The 20,827-nt window shown below is 47.1% G+C and overlaps 1 protein-coding gene across 50 annotated transcripts in view; it reads left to right on the top strand.

Annotated features, from left to right (window-relative positions):
* DTNB (dystrobrevin beta) overlaps positions 1–20,827 on the top strand; it is a 131,936-nt gene that overhangs the window by 100,689 nt on the left and 10,420 nt on the right. For all 50 annotated transcript variants that reach the window (XM_085544104.1, XM_085544106.1, XM_085544098.1 and 47 more), the window contains one exon: positions 19,954–20,098. In XM_085544104.1, the coding sequence (XP_085400230.1) occupies positions 19,954–20,098 (145 nt within the window). The remainder of the gene's footprint in view (positions 1–19,953; positions 20,099–20,827) is intronic.

The raw sequence follows: 20,827 nt of genomic DNA, 5'->3' as shown, positions 1-20,827 counted from the left end.
TCTTTTCCAACCCTCATGACTCTATGAAATTTAGAAGAGCACATCTGGTTGCCTACCACACTGGCAGCTCTACCTGCCCAATTAAGCTAAAAAGAATTGCAGGTTCCTGAGTCTCACAGGCTAAGTCTGAGTGAGTGCATGGAAAAGTTCTGTGATGCTGAAGCCAGCTGGCACGGGAACGCCTTGGTCTGCAGGACATGGTGGCTGCATGCAGCACTGGGGATGGTCCCCGCAGCATGCTTGGGAGTGCTGGGGAATGTGATGGCTGAAATGTGTCAAAGCTGTGCCAAGGAGCCTTCTCACACTTCACTGCTGTAAATTACCTTGTTGCAGTGCCAGAAGCACTCCTGGGCATGATTCAATTCACTCCTATAGACAGATTTAGCTTCAGAGTAAGCTTTGAGTTTGTGCCTCCATGCCACGAGCCATGTTTATGGGCTTCCTAAAGGATGTCAAACACAGAAAGACTCCAGAAGAGACACTTAAATGTTGAGCATTTGACGCTGTATTGGGAGCAAGGTCTTTCCCAACCTTAATGATTCTATGAGCAGGCATGATGATGGTGAGTTGATTGTTGGGCTTGATGATCTTGGAGGTCTTTTCCAACCTTAATGATTTGACAATTCTATTCTATGAAGTATTGGAATAGGTTACCCCAGGAGGTGGTAGATGGTCCCTGGGAACACCCAAGGTCAGGCTGGGAGTGGCTCTGAGCACCTGACAGAGCTGTGGGTGTCCCTGTTGATTGCCGGGGGGTTGGACCAGATGACCTCTAAAGGTCCCTTCCAACTCAAATGATTCTGTGGTTCTATGATTCTACAAAGTGCTCTCAGATGTGCGAGACAAACTAAGGCAGCGGGTGGCACTTGGATATTTTCTTGGTTATTTCTGACTCGTAGTAAATAGATACTTTCAAAAATAGCAGTTGAGAAAATTGTCACGGGGATGTGCAATTTTTCCTGTGTTCCTGCTGCCCCATTAGGAGGGAACTGCCATAGCGTAGAACCATTTATGCAGAGCACTCACTCCATTCATGTCTTCCCTGAATCGCATTCCTCTGTACTTAATCACATCTTGGACTGCACAGCCAGGAACAGGCAGGAGTTTGTTCGGTTTAATGTTTTCCAAGCTGAGAAAGACACGTATGCCAAGTCTGAACTTTTCGCCGCTACCATTTCTAACAAAGCTCCACACAAAAGCATTGTGGCTGCACTTGCTTTTGACTTCGGGGAAAAAATATGCTTATTCATTCTAATGCACTTCAGGAACAGCTGAAGGGTTTTCTATTTTCTAAACAGATCCTCTGTCGAGAGGCTGCCCAGCATGAGCATTTTCAGTTTTGCTCCGCTCAAGGTTTCTGTTTGTTTGCTTACTTGCTTTTTTAGAATCGCGGAATCGTTTTGAGTTGGAAGGGACCTTCAGAGGTCTCTGAGTCCAACTGCATTGAGCGGGGATGTTCACAGCTTGATCAGGGTGATCAGAAGTATGCTTTATTTACAAAAAGAGGATTAGAATTGGAACAGCCTTGCACACACAGCAACTCCTTTCAGTGCACCATGGACGGACAAGGAGAGCCAACTCTTGCTCATGTGTGGCCAGAGGGGCTCCAGGAGCCCCAGGAACTTCTTCCTGCACTCAGGGCGCTTGCTTCCTCCTTCCTAGGGCTTTATATTTTGCTAAGCAAGCAAAGGGAGAGGCCATACTGCCTTACTGGGCTGATGCAGTTGGATAAAGCAGAGCCTTGGATGGAGGGTTCAGCTGCACAATGAGCTGACTTTGACAGCAAAGCCAGCTTGAGACATTCCTTTTCCCGTGCCAACATTCCCTGCTCCAGCAGTTATGTTCTTGCTGTTTCTGAGGGGCCGTGCTCCAAATCAGAGCACTGACATCTTTCTAATTAAAGACAGCGTTCCTAGAAAAAAAAAGATGAAACGGGAAATTCTTGTACCTACACCTTCATTGGCCTCGCGTCAGATCTTCAAGAAGTACAGATCTGGGCTGAAAGAGGCTGGGAGAGGCTCTGCAGCACATCAGAGGGGCTGCAAAGATGATACACAGTGTCCCTGCAGAGTCAGTGCTGATTTGGAAGTGTGCAGTCAGTGCTTAGGCTCATTCTGCAGGAACGTTTCATAGGTCATCATAAAGCATCTCATTTGCAAAGTCAGACTGGGTTTTTTTTTAGAGACAGATATTCTCCCTCTAATGAGTGTTTCCATCCTGTGCTTCTTGTTCATGAGAATTCTTTGTGGTGCATCAGTGGAATTTTTCATTTCGCATGCGTGTCTCCACCAAAGCATTTGTTGCCACAACTTGGGGTGGATATTCATGAGCTTCTCGAGGTTGTGTTTTGTTGTGGAGCTATCATTGAGATGACTGCAGAGATACGCTGCGAGGATTTGCATTTGTTTGGCAAGATTGAGTTTCACGCGCTGCTTGTTTTGTCCGTAGGAAATGTGATGCTGATGATGGGTTTGGCAAGACTGAAAGTCGGAAGACAGAATTCAGGAATAATTTATCTTCCCATAGTTTATTCAAGCATAGATTGCAACTGGTTAAATGATATCTGTGTAGAGTCCAGGATGAGAAATGCCTCTGTGCTCCCCAGCTAAATTTCACAGCTATGCTGATGGTTCTACAACAAATCTTGATTGATGTTATAGTCAAAGACTTGATCTAGTTTGCAGATAAGCTTATTTATCTACAAACTACTCAAGTTTGTAGAGATGCAGACAGTGCCTGCATACCGCCTCAGTGTGCGCATTGGGTTGGCACCCAAAACAACAACCAGTACCAAATGTTGTGCATACACCTGTCTGTAGAATTCTGATCTTAACCAAAAGGAGAGCTGGACCAGATGACCTTTAAGAGTCCCTTCCAACTCAAGCGATTCCATGAAAATATACAGCTGTATGTCTTCACGTCTTCCTGGATCTACGTGAGTGCACCCATTTCAGAGACAGGGAAAACTGATCCTTCTTTAGACACTCAAGTCTACCCAACAAGCTGTTGATGAAATTCAAATGAGAAGGGTTGCTTGCATCTTGGCTGTCACTTGTATAAGGAATTGGTTCTCGTACACAGTCATGAAAAGCATGGGAGAAGCCCTTAGAGCAGCTGCATAGGCTGTAGCTTGATGCTTAGGGACTGCACGTTGCAGGAGTTATGTCAACAGGGCTGAACTCTGGACACTTAGTGGAAGGGAAGGTGTACGGTGGTGTTAATCCTCTGTAATTCAATTGCAAAGAAATTAATATTAAATATGTTTCTGTGCGTGCATTTGCAATGCTTTTCCTCCTATCATTATGCAGGCATAGGAGGGTAATCAAAGCCACATGAAGGACATCTGGATCCAGCGCTGGTTTGTGTGGCACCTGGCCCTTATTAATAGTAATGAGGAAATAGCAGTTTGGGATTTCTTGACCTCACATGAAATTCATTTCGCTGGGCAAAGGTTGCTAGCAGATGGCAGCAATTGGGGCTCATTTCATCATCTGTTACACAGACTTTATGGCTTGGTTTTGCCCTTTTCCTTTGTAAGGAGCTATCCCTTTTTCCACCTCCTCTCTTTTTAAGAGTTGTCTTTTTTCAAAGGGAGTCCCGAAACATCTTGTTAAAGCATGTTATGTGCAGCATGAGCGTTTAGGTACGGGCTGATACAACAAAATAATCCCTCCGAGCATAAATCACTCTTTTGCTCACTGTGTTGTAAACTTCCATCTTTTTGAAGTCGGTAGTTTCTTCTGGCTGATTGGCCCCTCTCCAATTTGTTCTCTATTTCCCCAGCCCACAAATACACTTTTGCACTCTGTCTTTGAGCAAATTAAAGAGAGATGAGGAGACACAGCCGCATCATCATCGGCATAAAGCGCCATCTCAAACCAGCATTGGTGTCACCCAAGTCTCGTTTAATGATGTACCCCAATGAGTTGTGTGCAAGTGAGCAGCTTTTGAAGAGCACAGAGCATCCAGAGGAAGGGTTTTTGCCTTCACTGCTCAGTGTCTGCCTCCCTCTTGTCACCTTTATTGCGTGACCCTTATTTTCCTTTATTTTTCTTAGTAGCTGGAGCTGATTCAAAGCATGCTAGAAGATAAACCTCAAAATTACAGGTGTAGTGCTGTTTAGTATTAGGAAAACACTATGAATTCAAGACCTCGGAAATGATGAGGTTTGATATCTGCTTGCTCAGATGTGATGTTGGCCATTAGAGTGATGGCTTCTGTGCTGTGACAACATGTATTTACAACACCCCCATCAAAAAAAAAATCACAATGCATCGATGTAGTCAATGTACACCACGCTGCAGAAATGAAACACCGGGCCTGGAATCAATTTGTCCAGAGTGCTCGATCGTAATAGCCTTACCTTGGAGCCCAATGGTAGGAAATATCCATTCCAGCTGCACACTTTGCCTTTCACGATGCATTCAAACAGAAACCTCTTGGAGGTTTTATTTATCAAAGCAGAGTGAAAGTGGTTCTAACTACTAACGTTGTTGTGTGACTCAAGTTGGTTCTGGGGAGAAATGCTTGTTTTGTATTTGTGATTTAGTCACTACTGCAAATAGCTCTTCAATTCTGCAAGCCCAAAGCAGATGTGTTCAAACCCGCAATAAATTAGAGTAGCAGAGAAAGAGAAAATCTCAGTATTTTGACTGATGCAGCTTAAGGAAAGGTGGTGCTCCAGCACACTAACAGTTTAATTCCGTGTTTCTGACAGCATTAATGAGTTCATCACATTAAATAAACTGCAGAATCTGAGATCCACATTGTGTTGGTTGGGTTGCACCACTGCTACTGGTGCACATACAAACAGCACAAGGGATCAGTGCTCTCCTGGTGTCGTGAGGGCATAGAGTTCTCTGATTCAGTCATTTCTCTTAAAGATTTCTGTATTCTTTCATCCATTACTCATCAGCCTCAGGGCTCCATATGACGTCTTTGAGCTGGATGTCCATGGTTGGGTTCAGTCTTGCCCAAATTACAGATATCACAGGATCCCAGAACAGTAGGACTTGAACCTCCAGAAATAATCCAGTCCAACCCCCTGCTAAAGCAGTTTCCCTACAGTAGGTTATATCCCTGCATGCATTCCTTCTCCTCAGTGTGGAAGACCTGAAGCCTCTGAATTCCATGTATGTGATACTGTAGACGGTCCTATGAACTGAGGAAGACTCTTCAGTGTCAGTGTCTGATCTCAAGACTTACTGTCATCATCAAGAATGGCAGCAGACCACACATCCCCGGTGCTGTAAGGAGGTTCCTCATGGTATCATCATCTCCCTTCAGGACAGGAGCAGCCTCTGGCAAAAGCAAAGAATCAGAGAATCACAAAATTGCAGGGGTCAGAAGGAACCTCAGGAGATCATTGAGTACAGCTCCTCTGCTATAGCAGGTACCCTGCAGTAGGTCACACACATAGGCTTCCAGGGAAGTCTTTAATATGTTCGTAGAAGGAGACTCCACAGCCTCTCTGGGCAGGCAGGTTATTCCAGTACTCTGTCGGCCTTATGGTAAAGGAACCAAGAGAAGCACTGGGCACCACCATGCCCAACCTCCCTGCCTGGAAAGCCATTGCCATAGACTAGATGGTCTAAGAGGTCTTTTCCAACCTTAATGATTCTGTGAGCCTGTGGGTGTCCTTTCTTGCTCTGTACTTCATACCTTAAAGTTTTGGGTGTTGTATTGCTAGGGCCCTTGGTCATCACTGTTGCAACCAAGGACTATAACCTGGCCTTAACTTCTCTGGTCCACATGTAGGCCATCATCTACAAGGCACCCACCAAGGGCACCCTCACATGCAGATAATGTCATTACTCACGTGGGTGAGGTTATTTGTTTGCATAGTGCTTGCAGAATCCTTGGACTACCACCAGCCTTGTAGACGACTCATCTGCATTCATTATTGCTTTTTTTAAGAGCCAAGCATGTTAAAAAAAGATGACAGATCCTCGAGTATTTTGTAGGTAGTACACTTGAGAGAAGTAGTGAAAGTTGCTAAGTTACCCGTTGCTATTTAACTCTGAAAATGGCTTCAGAGGGTGTGGAAATGGCTAGTGAAGGGCGAGACTCAAGACTTTCATTTTCTGCAAAAGCACAGATAGATTTATCCAGAGAAACTCAGCTCTCATCATAGCACAGCAGTGTTTCTCAGACCCAATATAACTATTTGTTCCTATTTCTGAAATGAGTTTTAAAAGTGTACATTGTTCGCTTTCTGCAGGAATTTATATTAATGATATTCCATCAACAGCCTTGTGTGACCAGACTGTGCACAACGTGCCATCCAACACAGAACTGTTCTGCATTTCATTTGGGTGGATCTGAGAGATGGACAGGCTGGTGTTCCAGATGTGGCCTCCCCAGGGCAGAGCAGAATGGAGGAGAACCTTCTTCACCCCACTGGCCACGCTCTGTGCAATGCACCCCAGGGTCCCACTGGCCTCCTTGGCCATAAGGGACACAGTGCTGGCTCATGGTCAACTGTTGGTCAACCAGAACACCATTGGCTTTCCTGGCCACAAGGGCACACTGCTGGCTTATGGCCAACCGTTTGTCAACCATTTGTCATCCACTGGTCAACCATAGGTAAACCAGAACATGCAGGTTCAGCTGGTGGAGCTGGTGCTTGTGTTTGCCTGCAGCCTGTGCTCCTAAGGTCACCTCCTGTTTGAAGCCCTTTTTGAAGCCTCTGCTCCCTTGCTGCAGTTGTCCATTCCTGGGCAGGAAGGAGCATGTGAGTCCTTGCTCACCATTGGTGCGCTCTGGAAGTACCCAGCCCCTGGTGTCGGTGGCTGTACTGCCATCACACAGTGGCTCCACCACTGCTATGGTAGAAAGTTTCGTGCAACACCCCAAAAAGGTGAGATTTGATTTGAGATCCAACTCAGAATAGCACGCCAGGGGGCTCACATTTAGTCATTGCATGTCTCAACTTTTCAGGCTCAAGTAGGCAGCAACCTTCCTCGTTCAGCTGCTGGAACATCTCTGCAGTTTGTCAGCCCTGCTGGTTCCAGGCTGAATGCCGATCCCTCTCGTGAATAATGCATTATTTTTCCACATTCCGGGCTGCTCTTTGCTTTTGCACTGCAGGCTGCATACTGCACTGGCTCAGATGTGCTCTGTGCCTCTGTCCCAAAGCCAGAACTGGAATACATATGGGAGAGCCCACAGTCTGTGTTTCTGAGCTAACTGTGCCCATTCCAACCCATTGCAGGGCACAGCACTGGGTTCTGGCAGCAGGTCAGGCTGGCAACACCTGTGTTGGCTGCTGTCACCAATTCAGCTTCCTGAGCACAGTCACTGGTATCCTTGAGGATCTCATAAAATACTTGGAGAGCATTCCAGGAAATTATGGAAGCCGTGAAGAATTTAAGTATTTTCCCGAGTTTTCTGTCCTCGCACACATTTGGTCTTCATTGGCTTCCCCCCTTTGTTTTTTGCCAACAAATTCAAACCTTGAGCCACGTTTTAATGGTCCTGGAGAAGCCCTGAGCACTCAGTTGCTTTAACACTTCTCTCCAACACGGCGGTCGCACGTTTAAACAACAGATGAGCGACCTTGTAAATCCACCCGGGGTTTTCTCCTTTTTCAGAGTGTCATTAATTAATGATTAATTCTCACATCCAGTGAGTAACTGTTTCCATCACTGCCCTGACATCACTCTCCCCTTGGGACTGCTCTATTCCTCTCTTTCTCCGCATGCGTCAGCCCAATCTCTGGGGCTCTGTTTGGATCTGGGATTGCTCTTCTCTTTCATCACCTGGTTGCCACCGTGGATTTGGCAGCAGAAGTGGTCAGATAAAGTCTGACCCACACTGTGACTCGAATTCAGGTATTTGTTGAGTCTGCAGGATTTCTGGCTTGAGAATTGCCAGGTTGAGGTTGCCTGGAGAGGTGATGGGTGCCCTATCCCAGGAGACACCAAAGATCACGCATGATAGGGCTCTGAGCACTAATGGAGCTGTGGGTGTCCCTGTTCAGAGCAGGGAGTTGGACCAGATGGCCTTTAAAGGTCCTTTCCAACTCAAACGATTCAATCATTCTATGATTCTAACTCACCCTGGTTGGATTCCCACAAACTTTATTGAATAACACAAGTGTTTCAAGCACGAAGAAATCAGATATTTTAGTAATTGCACGGTGCTGCAAGAAACAGTTTTCTCTGTTAATGGATTTCAGTCATTTGTCTATTCCTTGAAGCAGGTGCTTTTTCCACAGAGAAGCCTATTTTAAAAGTCTGAACTGTTTGAATTGCTGAGGAGTGCTACTGTTCCCTTACGACTGTTGTTTATACGCTCCAAGTTTGTGTTGTCTAAATGTAGAAAATGAATTTTGTTTAAAAATAAAACATCTCCAAGACTTGGAAATTCACCTCCCAGTGAATACTTTTATGTTTGGAAAACATTTGCATAGCAAAAGGCTCTCAACTATTTGGAAATGTTGCACGTATGAATTTCGCGGTGCTAATACATTGATGTTTGACACCTGCTTCTGAGGACAAGCTGACAGGCTATTTCCTAGATAAAATGTGGTAGTTTGTTTAGCTACAAGTGTCTCTAAAGTTGGACTTGATGATCTTAAGGTGTTTTCCAATCTTCATTCTATGGTTCTATGACAAAATTTAATGATATGAAGGGTCCATTGATGTCCATTGTGGGTTATCTGCACGGTACATCACACCCTGTGAAAAACACGTTGTCTCCATTCCAGGATGAATGTACATGCCTTCAGTTTCCAGCTGGCTTTGATTTTCCCTTTCCTGACTAGATTAAACACCTCTGGTGTTCTGTATTTCCATCTGGGGGATACACGCGCCCAAAGTGAGCTCTTAATTACCTTTAGGATACGCTGGGAAGGGGGAGGCGTCCCAGCCTGCTGCCATCAGCGATCGTTACAGATCTGGCAATAGTGCCTCTGTTTGGCTTTTCTCTTCACAACACCTTCTCCCTCTCATTCTTTGTTGTGCAATGTAGTGTCCAGAATTATTGTGCTCAAGTATTTCACTGCCATCACCATTGACACCCACTGACTGACTCCGAGGCTAACTGCTCTTAACTATTCAGTCATTCTTCTCTTCCTTTTTAGTACTATTGAGGAAAATGCTAATACATCACTTGGAGCTTCCCTCTCACTTCAGGATTTATTAAAATGGATATCAGCAGACCTAAAACCTCTTCAAGCAGCTCTGTGGGGACTCTTGGGTTCAAGTCATCCAACCTGCTGCCTTTAAGATAAGTATCTTCAGAGAGCAATGTGCTGAATAGCAAAAACGCTGTACAGAATCAAGTTATAAAGCCTGGTCCCAGAACAAGCGCCAGCGTTCCCAGCATCAATCATTTTGTCTTGGTGCACCACGATGAAGCACTGTTTGTTTTATAGAAGAAAACTGTCATTTCTAACCCTTCAAGGCACAGTGTTCCTTACGGAACCCTCACAGACCCATCTCCAATTCAAGTCTAACAAAACCATGCAACTTCAATTCTGTGCTCAGCAAGCAGTTGCTTAAAGAACATCTCATTCTGAGCCTTCATTTGCTGTGATATTTGATTGCGTTAGCACTCTTTGTATCAGTTATCTCACTGATCCTTTGTAGTCAGGATCCTGCAGTTCTGTATTCTGCAGGAAAAATACTTAAGGAGAGGCACCACTGTCCACACACATTTTTTCCTCTTTATGCTCTTCGCTTTTCCTGAGTGGGAAAAAGTTGGATTTAAGATTCCAAGCACATAACATAGAGCCATAGAACCATTAAGACTGCAAAAGACATCCAAGATCACCAAGTCCAACCATCAGCCCATTCCCACCATGACCACTCGTAGACTCATTAATGTTGGACAGGACCTCCAAGATTACAAAGTCCAACCATCAAAATTTCCACTATCAAAGCACTGGTGCAACCAGTTTTATCGTTAACCGTCATTTCTTTATCTTTTGCTTCTTCTTTGGACACCTACTTTGGGATACGCACCCAAAGAACTTTTGGTGTCTTTCTGTCTGGGTTTTCACAACACCATTTTCCTTAGTTGGTCTCTGTGCTCCTTATGGGTGCCTTCCATCTCAGGGTATTCTGTGATTAGGTAGCAGTAATATTTTCTCTTTTTCAGAGCTGGAAAACGTAACGTGTGTGTGTGTTTCCCGCCTCTTTTCTCCTTTATGCCATGAATTCCTCTTTCTGATAAAGGAGGAAGCAGCATTGTGATTTATGGCAAGTATGTACCTGGTACCCAGCTCCAATTCCCATCTGCATTCCCAGGGCTTCTCCATGCCACGGCTGTTCTGAGCCATTCCTGATCTGCAGTGCTCTGATCTTCCTCTGTATTAATGATTCATCCTAACCTTTATGTCATCAGGAAGTTTCATTAGAGCGTGGTTATTTTTGTGCGCATAATTAGAATATTAAATAGACGAATCCTTGAGGATTCATCTATTGCATATCACTTGCATCCTCCAGCCTGCAGATCGTCTTTCAGCAGAACCCTTCCTCTTCTCTCTCTTCTGTGGCAACAGATAACCACAAATCATGGCTCTGCCTCGCTGGCTGACCCGTGCTGACAACTGTTACAGAGAGCAAAACCAAACACCGCGTTTATCTCCTGTAACCTGTTATTGTGCAGTGCCTCAGGCAGATTCCTTGATGCTGAGTATCACCTAACGACTCTGTGCTCCCAGCTGGCAGATTCCGGGTGTCTGCCTCATGTTCACAAATGGACTAGCCATTTGTGCAGCATCTCACATGCTCACTTCCCCAGTTTTTGTTGTATTTTGGCAGTGGTCATCACATCAGGCTGACCAACGTGACGTTATTCTTTGGATGCATTAAGGTGGCACTTCAAGATGTGTATCTTGTTGGAAGTTGCAGGCTTTGGAAGCTTTTTCCCTGCTCATGCAGGATTACAAAGGTACTTCTTTGTTGTCAACGTCTGTCAAGTATTGAGGCAGAACTATGGTTTGTGTACAACTTCCTTGTAAGACACATGCCCTTGCCTGCTTAGAAACTCATGTGCAAACTTGTTTATATGCTGTATTTTTAGCTTCATATTCTTGCTACCAAGAATTTAATCAGTGACTTTAAAAGCTGGATGTATTCAGAGCCCCATTAGTTCTAGTACTTATCCCCTAAGCTCCTTAATTGGGTGGCATCCATCATCGTAGTCCATATTTCCTGGCCAACAGCTACCGGCACTGCTCTTCTCTTAAGCCATAGGCTGCCTGCATGGAGGGGGAAGCAGATATCCACAAGCAAAATGTCAGGGCACGAGTTTTGTGTTTTAATGTGCTTTCTCAGAGTCATAGAACCGTTTGAGTTGGAGGGGACCTTTAAAGGTCACCCAGTCTGACTCCCCTGCAATGAACAGGGACACCTACAATGTGTCGGTTGTTGTAGCCTCTGGATTTGTTTCCTGACACACAGGATAGAATCATAGAATCATTAAGATTGGAAAAGACCTCTAAGATAATCGAGTCACTCTTCATTGCAGGGGAGTCAGATTAGGTGATCTTTAAAGGTCCCCTCCAACTCAAACTATTCTATGATTCTCTGGTCCTGGAGGTGCTGTGCCACCTCATCACCTTCCTGCTGCTCATCGAGGTGAGCCCACAGCAACTTGCTGTGTTGAGGACCAGTTCCATGCACATCCTGGAAGTTCTCTAAGGGCAGGCAACTTCTCCCCTGTGTCCAGCCTGCAGCAATCAGTGCAGCTCTCAGTGCTCTGCTGCCATGGTGTAATCATGCTGGAAGTCAAGCAGAGCTACACCCTCTGATCGTGCTCATATTGGGTGAGCATTCCTGGGCATTTTAATGGTTGAGGAATTGGGCTCTTTGTGTATACTTGTCTCCCTGGATATGTTCTACAAACGTGTCAGTGTGGTACCAGGGGATCGGGGGGCATGGTGGGGTTGGACTGGAGGTTGGACTGGGTGATTGTAGGGGTCTTTTCCAACCTGAATGATTCTATGATTCTATTTAGAGACGTGGTTGATGGGCAGGGTGGGTGGATTAATGGTTGCTCTTGATGATCTTGGCTTTTCCTTAAGAGAGATCTTCTCCAGCCTTTGCAGTTCTTTGATTCTGTGAAGAACAAGCATTGCTGGCAGCCCCCACTTGCTCCGAGCTCTCTGGGTGCCCCCAGAACAGAGCCTCTGACACAGCCCAGGCTATGGGGTGAACCCCCTGCGGGTTTCTGTGGGGGGAAGGCACCGGAGCAGAACTGAGGTGGAAATCTTTCCATCCGTGTTAGGTTGCAGATGAGTTAACGGGGTAAAAGTGCCAGCTGAGATGGCTGGAAACGCGGCGCGGATAATTTTGAAAGATAACACTTGCTTTTAGACTTTGTAATGCAAGTCCGCCGGGGGGATTGTATGGGAACTGAAACTGTAAGAGCCCTGGGAACGCTGCAAGGAGAGAGCGAGCCAGGCGGGAGCGGGGAAGCACTCGAGGCCGGTGAAGGGAACAATCTGGTACATATTGAGTGCAGGGACTGAATCCCCGCGTGAGGCCCTGCTGGAAGGGGGGACGGCACATGCCCCACGACTGTGGAAATGGTGGATGAAAGCAAAAATGTCAGGCTTTGAAAGAAGCAAGGAGAAAGAAGGCATTCTGTGTGGTAACCAAGATTTTATTGTTTCCTGATCCCTGCTCTCTATCCCACAGCTGGGGGGATCGGGAGGAATGAAAACAAACAGCGTTCGGTGAATGGAGGAGCTCAGACGGTGCTTTGGGACTGGAGAAAATGAGGGTTTTCCTACTGACCCATGGAAAAAAACGAATGGAGTTTCCTCTTCCTCCTCCCCCCTTCCTTCTATTGTGATACAGCAAGGATCATCCTTGCTGCTCTTCACCTCCCAGAGCCCTCGGCAGCGTTGGCCTGATGGTTGAACGTGTTGGTCACGTTGGACTTGACCCTGAGGGACTTTCCATCCAGCGGTGCTGCAGTTCCATGGGATGCGGTGCTCTTGTTGCCACAGTCAGCACGGAATATTCACATCCCCTGGCAGCAGGGAAGCTGTATACAGCAGTTGCCCTGAAGCAACGGGTTATCTGTGCGTTACAATTAACGCTGAAAAGGCAAATGGGAAAAAGAGCTGAGTAATGCAATCAGGTTGCCAGAACAGCAGTGGAAATAGCGCTGAGGCTGGAGATCTACCAGCTTGGCAGCAGGACGCGATGAGTCCTGCCCTGTACTGCAGCATTTGCTGCTCCGGGGCGTTCCACCGTTGTTAATTAACACCGGGTATAATGCTTCACTGCCGGGTCTATGCTCCGTGAGGCGTTGCTGTGTCTGTGTGCATCTGATCTAATTCCATGGGCAATGGTTGCGCACTGCTGCGACACAGGGGTCCGGCGCAGCACTGGCTGGGGGCTGTGCTGGAGGGTTTGCAGTGCAGTTCACCCTCCCCGCGAGCCCTCTGTAGACCTGTGTCTATATTCCTATATATATTTGTGCATGCTTTATGGCTGGCTGCGCTAACGAGCTTTGTAGTGTGCCTCGATGTGTGTGTCAGCTTTACTGTAATGCATAAAATGGAGGCAGGAAGTGTGCGCGAGCAGATCGGCTGGGCTAATGTGCCACAGAGGACAGTAGAATTTAATTTCCCTACACCAATAAGGTTAACAAGACGTATTGGTGGGGTGTCTGAGCTTAGCAACGTTGTTTTCTGGTTTTTATTCTCTAAGAGAATATTTGCAGAGAAAAGGGGTGAATTTTCTTTGGTGTACATTTTGGTCTGGGTGGCGTTAACTCAACCACAGGTTTCACCTGTAGCACCAAAGGAGTTTTTTCTCCACTTCTGGTTAACATCAGCAGTTTTTCAAGTCATAGCAAGAAAGCAAACCACACATGGCAAAACAGAGCAGTCCCCACTTGCATCACTTGGTTTCTCTGGCGGTGTTCCCCAGGGGGAATATCACTGATGACCATCTGGGTGAGGGGATTGATTGTAAGTTTGCAGGCGACACAAAGTTGGAAAGACGTGCTGGTCTGTTTGAAGGTAGGAAAGTTCAGCAGGGGGATCTGGATAGGATGCATCGATGTGCTGATCCAACAAGACCAAAACTTTCTTCTCTGAAAGAGCAGTGATGCAGTGGCACAGCTGCCCAGGGAGGTGGTGGGGTCACCATCCCTGGGGGTGTTCAGGAGCTGTGGGGATGTGGCACTGGGGGCCATGGGCAGTGGCCATGGGGGGATGTCTTGGGGTTGGGCTTGGGGATCTTAGTGGTCTTCTCCAACCTGAATGCCTCTTTGAATCTGTGATTTTGTAAAAGTGGTGAGGACAAGGCCCTGTGCCAAATTAGCTTGATAGGATTCTAGTTTTCATCACAGGTTAAAGCAATTCAGGTACATCTGTGTTAGAAGAAAGCATTGCTGTTGTAGTTCTCCTCTGCAATGCTGCAGGTAACTCCAGAACAAATCCTTTCTATAGCATTGAAGCAGCATGGAGCTGGTGAGCCACATGCAACAGCAGCTGCAGCTTCGGTTGCAGAAGTTTTCTCCAAGGTCACTTGTCAAGGTTTTCCTGTTAGAACAGAGAGACGTGTAAATTGAAATTCCTCTATAGTTCATTATTTCTGCCCTGAATTAATTACTGTTCAGTCTTCCTGCAAGGGACTTGGATTTGCTCATGGCATCAAGCAGGAGAAGATTGCAAGGGCTTCAGAGAGCGTGTTGAGAATTCAAAATGATCCTGAAAAATGGCAGGAATATTTGGAGAAGGGAAAAAAAAATAATAATAAAAGGAGAAATTGTGTTTTTAGTCCGGAGAAGATGGGACTGAAAGCAGGTTTTGGAAGTCTTTGAGTACACAGGTGATCAACCCAGGGAGAAAGGAAGCACCACCATCCTCATCCCTCGGGGTGGAGGTTACGGTGCTGAAAATTTCATTTAGGAATTTCATTTAGGCAATAGGAAAATGTGAATGAAGAGGTTTGTGAGAGCATGTTGGATAAACATCTGTCAGGAAGGGATTTTGGAGAGCTGGTCCAGCTGTAGAGTGAATGGTGAGTGGGCTGTCTCCTTACAGAGGTGTTTTTGTGATTCTATTCATGTCAGGCCTGTGTCAGCAAGTAACCTCCAATCTCAGCACCTCACCTTTGCAAATAGCAGCTTCCATTAGTTCTAAACTGTACAAAAGTGCCTGGCATCACACATTGCTTATGACGCAGGAGTGGGGCGGCTGAAAGGGCCCAGGCAGCCCAGGGCTGAGCTGAGACCACCAGCAACCCCATGGAAGCTCGTTAACAAGTTCACAATTATGAGGGATTCTTGGCTAAGGATGGGAAGCATCAATCAGTGCCCTTTGGATGGATGATTTCTGTTATCTTTTTTATTGAGCCTTGTCTGTAAGATTCATCATCTTCTCAAGGGCAGAAGTCAAATCACAGAATCATAGAGCCAGGAAGCTCATCGAGACCTATGTGGTCATCAGCCCATCATGATGACCATGCCCACTCAGAGAACCACAGAACCATTCAGGTTGGAGGAGATGTCTGAGATCACAAATCCATCCCCAGCCCATCCCACCATGCCCTGATCACCACATCTCCACACCTAAACTTACATGGCAGGACCTGTTTGCAGCGAACCAGTTTTCTGGCACCCGCTCACAGGAGAAAAACATTAAAACAAAACAAAACAAAGCAAAACAAAAGAACTACTTTCATGAGTGAGCTTGATTGTTTTGTCAAGGATTACTCGCTAACCTGCCCTTGGTAGTCCATAATATTCACTTCAGTAAAATATTTGCACTCTTCAGCTCTCATAAATTTCCCCAATATTTCAGGGCGTTTCTAAACAAAATTAACCCCGGTGCAGGGAGCGTCTCAGCTCGTTGCTTTCAGGCTTTCCGACACTATTTATTGCCTTGGCTCAGTCCCAAAATGAGCAAAGGAATGCAAGGGCGCTGCAGTGTTTGGATTGTGTATGTGTGAAATTCTAAACACAGATGATGTAGGCTAGGCTGGTGACCTATACATCCGCAGAGAGTGCAACTTGATTTCCGACTTGACAGCTTTTTGGGGAAATAAAGGGGATGGATGGGACCTTCAGGCTATGGGCAATGGAAATCCGGTGCAGGGCAAGCCATGAGGCTGTCGTAGAAGTCACTCAGTGTGGACCTTGGGAACTATACTGAGAAGATCAGGCTCAAGAGCTGCTGTGTAGTTCTTAAACAGAGGAGAGGGAGGTATCATAGAACAGAAGAATGGTTGGGTTGGAAAGAACCTTTAAGGTCATAGAGCCACAGAATAGTTCAGCTGGAAAGGACCTTAAAGATCATAGAGCCACAAAAGGTTGGGTTTGGAAGGGACCTTACAGCACTTCCAGCTCTACCCCTGCCATGGGCTGGGTGCCCCCCAGCAGCTCAGGCTGCTCAGGGCTCATCCACCTCCCCAGACACCTCCAGGTATGTTGCACCCACAGCGCTGGGCAGTGCCAAGCCTCACCGCCCTCTGAATGAAGAATTTGCCCTATAACTTCTATCCTGTATCTTCCCTCTTTTATAGTAAATGCAAGTTAGAAAGTGAACATGCACGATATGCAGATGAAAAGCCTGTTCCCATTTCACTTTCTAATGAAGATTCCTGCTTTTTCTCAGATGCCATTTGACATTGTCTGATTTCCTTAATTTCCTACAGCGAAGATGCAGAACAAAAAATGAGTGTTGTAGGCCACACATTTACGTTCTTTTCATTTTTGATCCATTTCTGCGGCATTTTCTGGAGTTGGTTATTTGGGGCATGATGAGTTGTTTACTTGTCTGAATTGCTCCTCTAAGAAAATGTTAGCTTTTTATAGGTACACGAGATCTCTTTTATTTTAATCTATTCACGGGAATATGTTAGACGATAAAGCACATTAAAGTCAACGTAAATTCCTTGCAAAGCAAACGTCCTTAGCTTCTCAGTAGGATCACAGATCCACACAAACAAACGTGGGTCCTTCTGGGATCATCTACCCCAGCTTCCCTGGAGGCAGAGCTGCTGATGGGTACAGCAGTTGGAGCTGACGCCTCCAGAGGCCCTTTTCCATTCAATGAGAGATGTTACTGTCCCTTCTTCCCACACCTCTTGTTCTGATGCAAAGCCCAGAGCTGGGTTTTTTTCAGAAGATATTTAGGGTTTTTCAGGTTAAACCTCAGAGCTGCTCTATGCGAGTCTTGATAAACCAGGGCCAGTCTATCTGAGTCAGCTCCCCAACATTTCAGGAGCTGGGTCAGGACTTTCCTGGGCTGTTTTTATTGATGGAAATCCATCTCCTGCAGCCAATTTCCAGAAGCATTCCAGGATGCTTAACACTGCATTCTTCTTCCTATAACCCAAGTGCATCAGTGAGGAACTTAAAAACCTGTTCACGGTTCTGCTGCAACGAACCCCAGAGCTTCCTGTTCACACTTTGCTGTGCTCAGAGCAGCCCTGCGTTGGGTTCGCTTCGACAACCTCAGAGCAGCCTCAGCTCCGTATTTACGACGTGCCCTGTTCCTTCCTTCAGCTTTTGGAGGAGGAGGAAGGCTGTAGGAGTGATTTATTGCTTTCCCATTCCGCCTCGGGAGCAGCTCCTGAGCTCATCCATTATCTGTCCGTGCCTCCTCCATCCCCGTCCCCTGCCCACGCATCCGCCCACCGCTTCCTCCTATGGGGCCCAGCCCAGCACCTGCGGTTCACGTTACGACCGCCCGTGCTGGAGGGACTCCTCCACTCTTCCCTTCCGCTTCCGCATGTGTCTGCGTGCACCAGATGTCTTTCTTGCTTTCTCAGTCAGTAATGTGCTTTCTAGGACACCGAGTTGTACGGTCCCATCGCTGGGTTTCTGGTTCTCCCAGATCATGCTCATGGTTAGCAAACAACAGCAGTGTGCAGACAGCTCACACATTCTCCTTTCTCTTTGCTGTATGGCTATGCATCACAGACGTTGCCTAAAGGTCATGAAATATTTTTCCACACACGTAATTATTCCACAGGAGTGGAAACACCCAAGCGTGCATGAGACTACATTCTCTGTATTAAGAACAAGAAGGGTGAGATCAATACTTAGAATAGTTTTATTTTGTCTGGAATTAGAGAATTTCTTCTCATAAGGAGCAGTGATGCAGTGGCACAGCTGCCCAGGGAGGTGGTGGGGTCACCATCCGTGGAGCTGTTCCAGAACCATAGGGATGTGGCACTGTGGGCAGTGGGCATGTGGGGTGGGCTGGGGTTGGTCTTGGAGATCTGAGAGGTCTTCTCCAACCTCAATGATTCCACAGTTCTGTGATTCACTGCCTGAGAGCCTCACGAAGGCGATTTGCGCCCAAGAGCTTTCAGATCCTCTTTGGGCCAACAGGTGCTGCAGGGCGCATCAACTGGGGCCGCTTCGCAGCAGGAAGCACGGTGCTGCCCCCAGGCTGCTCTCCATGCCACAATGGCTGCGTGCTGTCACCAGCTTTTCTCACAATCACTCAGATTTCCAGGAACTGCGTCATTGCGAGAGTGAGGGACGTTCCCAGCCCCTCCGCTCCAGTTGTTGCCGTATGCAAATTGGCACAGCCCATCTGCGTGCCCAGCAATTGAGAAAAACAATTTCAGTTCCTTGGGCACTTACTCGAAGAAGGCAGATTTAGTTGACATGTCCCAAAGACACGTGTCAGTAGAATACAGGTGTCCCCAGGGCTGGAGGCTGGGCTGGGGCTGGGGGCATGGAGCTTAGGGGGTCCTTCAGGGGAGATGTAGGTTAGATGTGAGGAGGAAGTTCTTTACTCTGAAGGTTGGTGATGCCCAGGTGCTGCTGCCAGTGAACTGTGGGTGCCCCATCCATGGAGTTGCTCAAGGCACTGTGCAGCCTGAGCTGGTGGGGGGCACCCAGCCCATGGCTGGGAGTGGGGCTGAGGGGGCTGTGAGGTCCCTTCCAATCCAACCATTCTGTGTCTCTGTGATCTTTAAGGTCCTTCCAACCAAACCCATTTTATTGTCCTATGATCTTTAAGGTTCCTTCCAACCCAACGATTCTGTCGTTCTGTGATTGCAGTCCCAGTGAGTGCACATCTGGGGAGCACCACAGCCCAGATGTGGAGATGCATGGAGCTGGCCCTGCAGCTGGCAGCTTGGGCAGGGACATGGCCGTATCCTCTAGATGGATCTGATGACGTTTCCTGTGTGTTTATTTGCAAACCATTTTATCTTTGCAAGACCATTTCTCTCCTGCAGCAGCCGTCTCCCCTGCCATCACCATGAGAATATTTCACTCGCTTCTTTCACTCCATGTGTTATCAATGCGGTTTCAAACCAACAGTTTTGCACGCTGGTGGGTTTTTGTGCCCGGAGCGCTGGGCACAGTGCAGCGGTGTTGCAGGGTTGCCCTGGTAACTGGTGCACGTCAAAGGGAGCAAAGGATGCACGGGTCGGAGGAAGGGAAGCAAACAGAATGGCACGAACAGAATGAGTTTGGTCAGGGGTTGTGCAGCTTTCATGTGATTTTTTTAATGGGTAGTTTTCCCCTCATCCATGATAGCACAGCTTAAATAGAAATGCAGGCTCAGGTCGTCAGTCATGGCTAGCAAAGCATGGCAGAGCTGGTCGTGAACTGAGCAAGGGGGTGTAGTGTGTGCTGAGAGAGAGAAATTGCTGCAGAGAACACCCGGGTTGTAGGATCGCAGAGCACTGGGATGATCAGGGCAGCTCTGGATAGTTTAAGACCAATCAGAAAAGGTTCTTTTCTTTTGTTTTGTTTCCAATGCCTTTTTTAGGAACAAGTATTAATAAATCTGCATGGTGTTTGTGGGCTTGCTCAGCCCCTCATCGTGCATTTGCTGTTTGCTTTCTGGATGCTGCAGAGCTAAGCGTTTGGTTTCCTAACCTCATGTCTCTGTCCAACAGCGGTTAGCTCTGTGCAGAGCAGGTTGCAGAGCATGGCTGCATGCCTTACAGCATTATTTTTAGACGCTGACCCAATACAAGTGTAAGATGTGCACGCTGTGTCTCCATGCAGGCACAAGCAGCGGGCTCGGCGCACTCATCACCCACCCACGGAGCCGGCCGCCCGCTGCCCATGCCCGTCAGATCCACCTCTGCTGGCTCCACACCGACACACGGCCCACAGGACATCGGGGACGTGCAAGAAGCTTTCACACAAGGTGAGCATCTCATGGAGCAGGGAATGGGGCAGCCCAGTGCCGGCCCCTTTGCTGTGCTCCAGACCAAAGGGACTGCGGCGTGTTGTTATTCTTTACAACTTGAAGGGTTCTCCCATCCTAGAAAGTTATCCTATAATTGTAGACTCATGGAATGGAGTGGTTTGAGTTGGAGGGCACTTTAAAATCCTCCCAACCCAGACACTGCCATGGAGACACATCCATTGACCAGGTGCCCAGAGTCCCCTCCAGCCTGGCCTTGGGCACTGGCAGGGATGGGGCACCCACAGATCCTGTGTGCCTGGGCCTCACTGCCCTCTAGGTAAAGAATTTCCCCCTAAAATCTAGCCTCAGTCTTTCCTCCTTTTGTTTGAGGCCATCTCTCCTTGTCCTGTCACTATCAGACTAATGCCAGCAGGAAAGGAAAGATGGGAGGATCATAGCAAAGAAGCAGAAGGACACAGTAGTATTGGACTTGAAGGTGCTTTCCAACCTAGCTGACTGGTTATGGGACTGAACGTTTTCTTGCTCCTTTTCTCCAGCCCTTACAAAGGATCAGAGCTCCTTGTTACTTCCTTTGCCCCTTCTCTGGATGTTACATCACTTGTGTTGGGAAGAAAAATACCAGTTTTTGGCCTAAGCTCACTGGTGCCAATCTGTACGGGTACAGCCTGATCTGGGTAACCTGATGGAGCTGAAGGTGTCCCTGCTCATTGCAGTGGAGTTGGACAA

Source organism: Coturnix japonica, chromosome 3 (genome assembly GCF_054131305.1).
Source record: "Coturnix japonica strain WE chromosome 3, WE-NBRP24, whole genome shotgun sequence".
Taxonomy (NCBI): Eukaryota; Metazoa; Chordata; class Aves; order Galliformes; family Phasianidae; genus Coturnix; species Coturnix japonica.
This window is presented reverse-complemented; position numbering and strand designations above follow the sequence as displayed.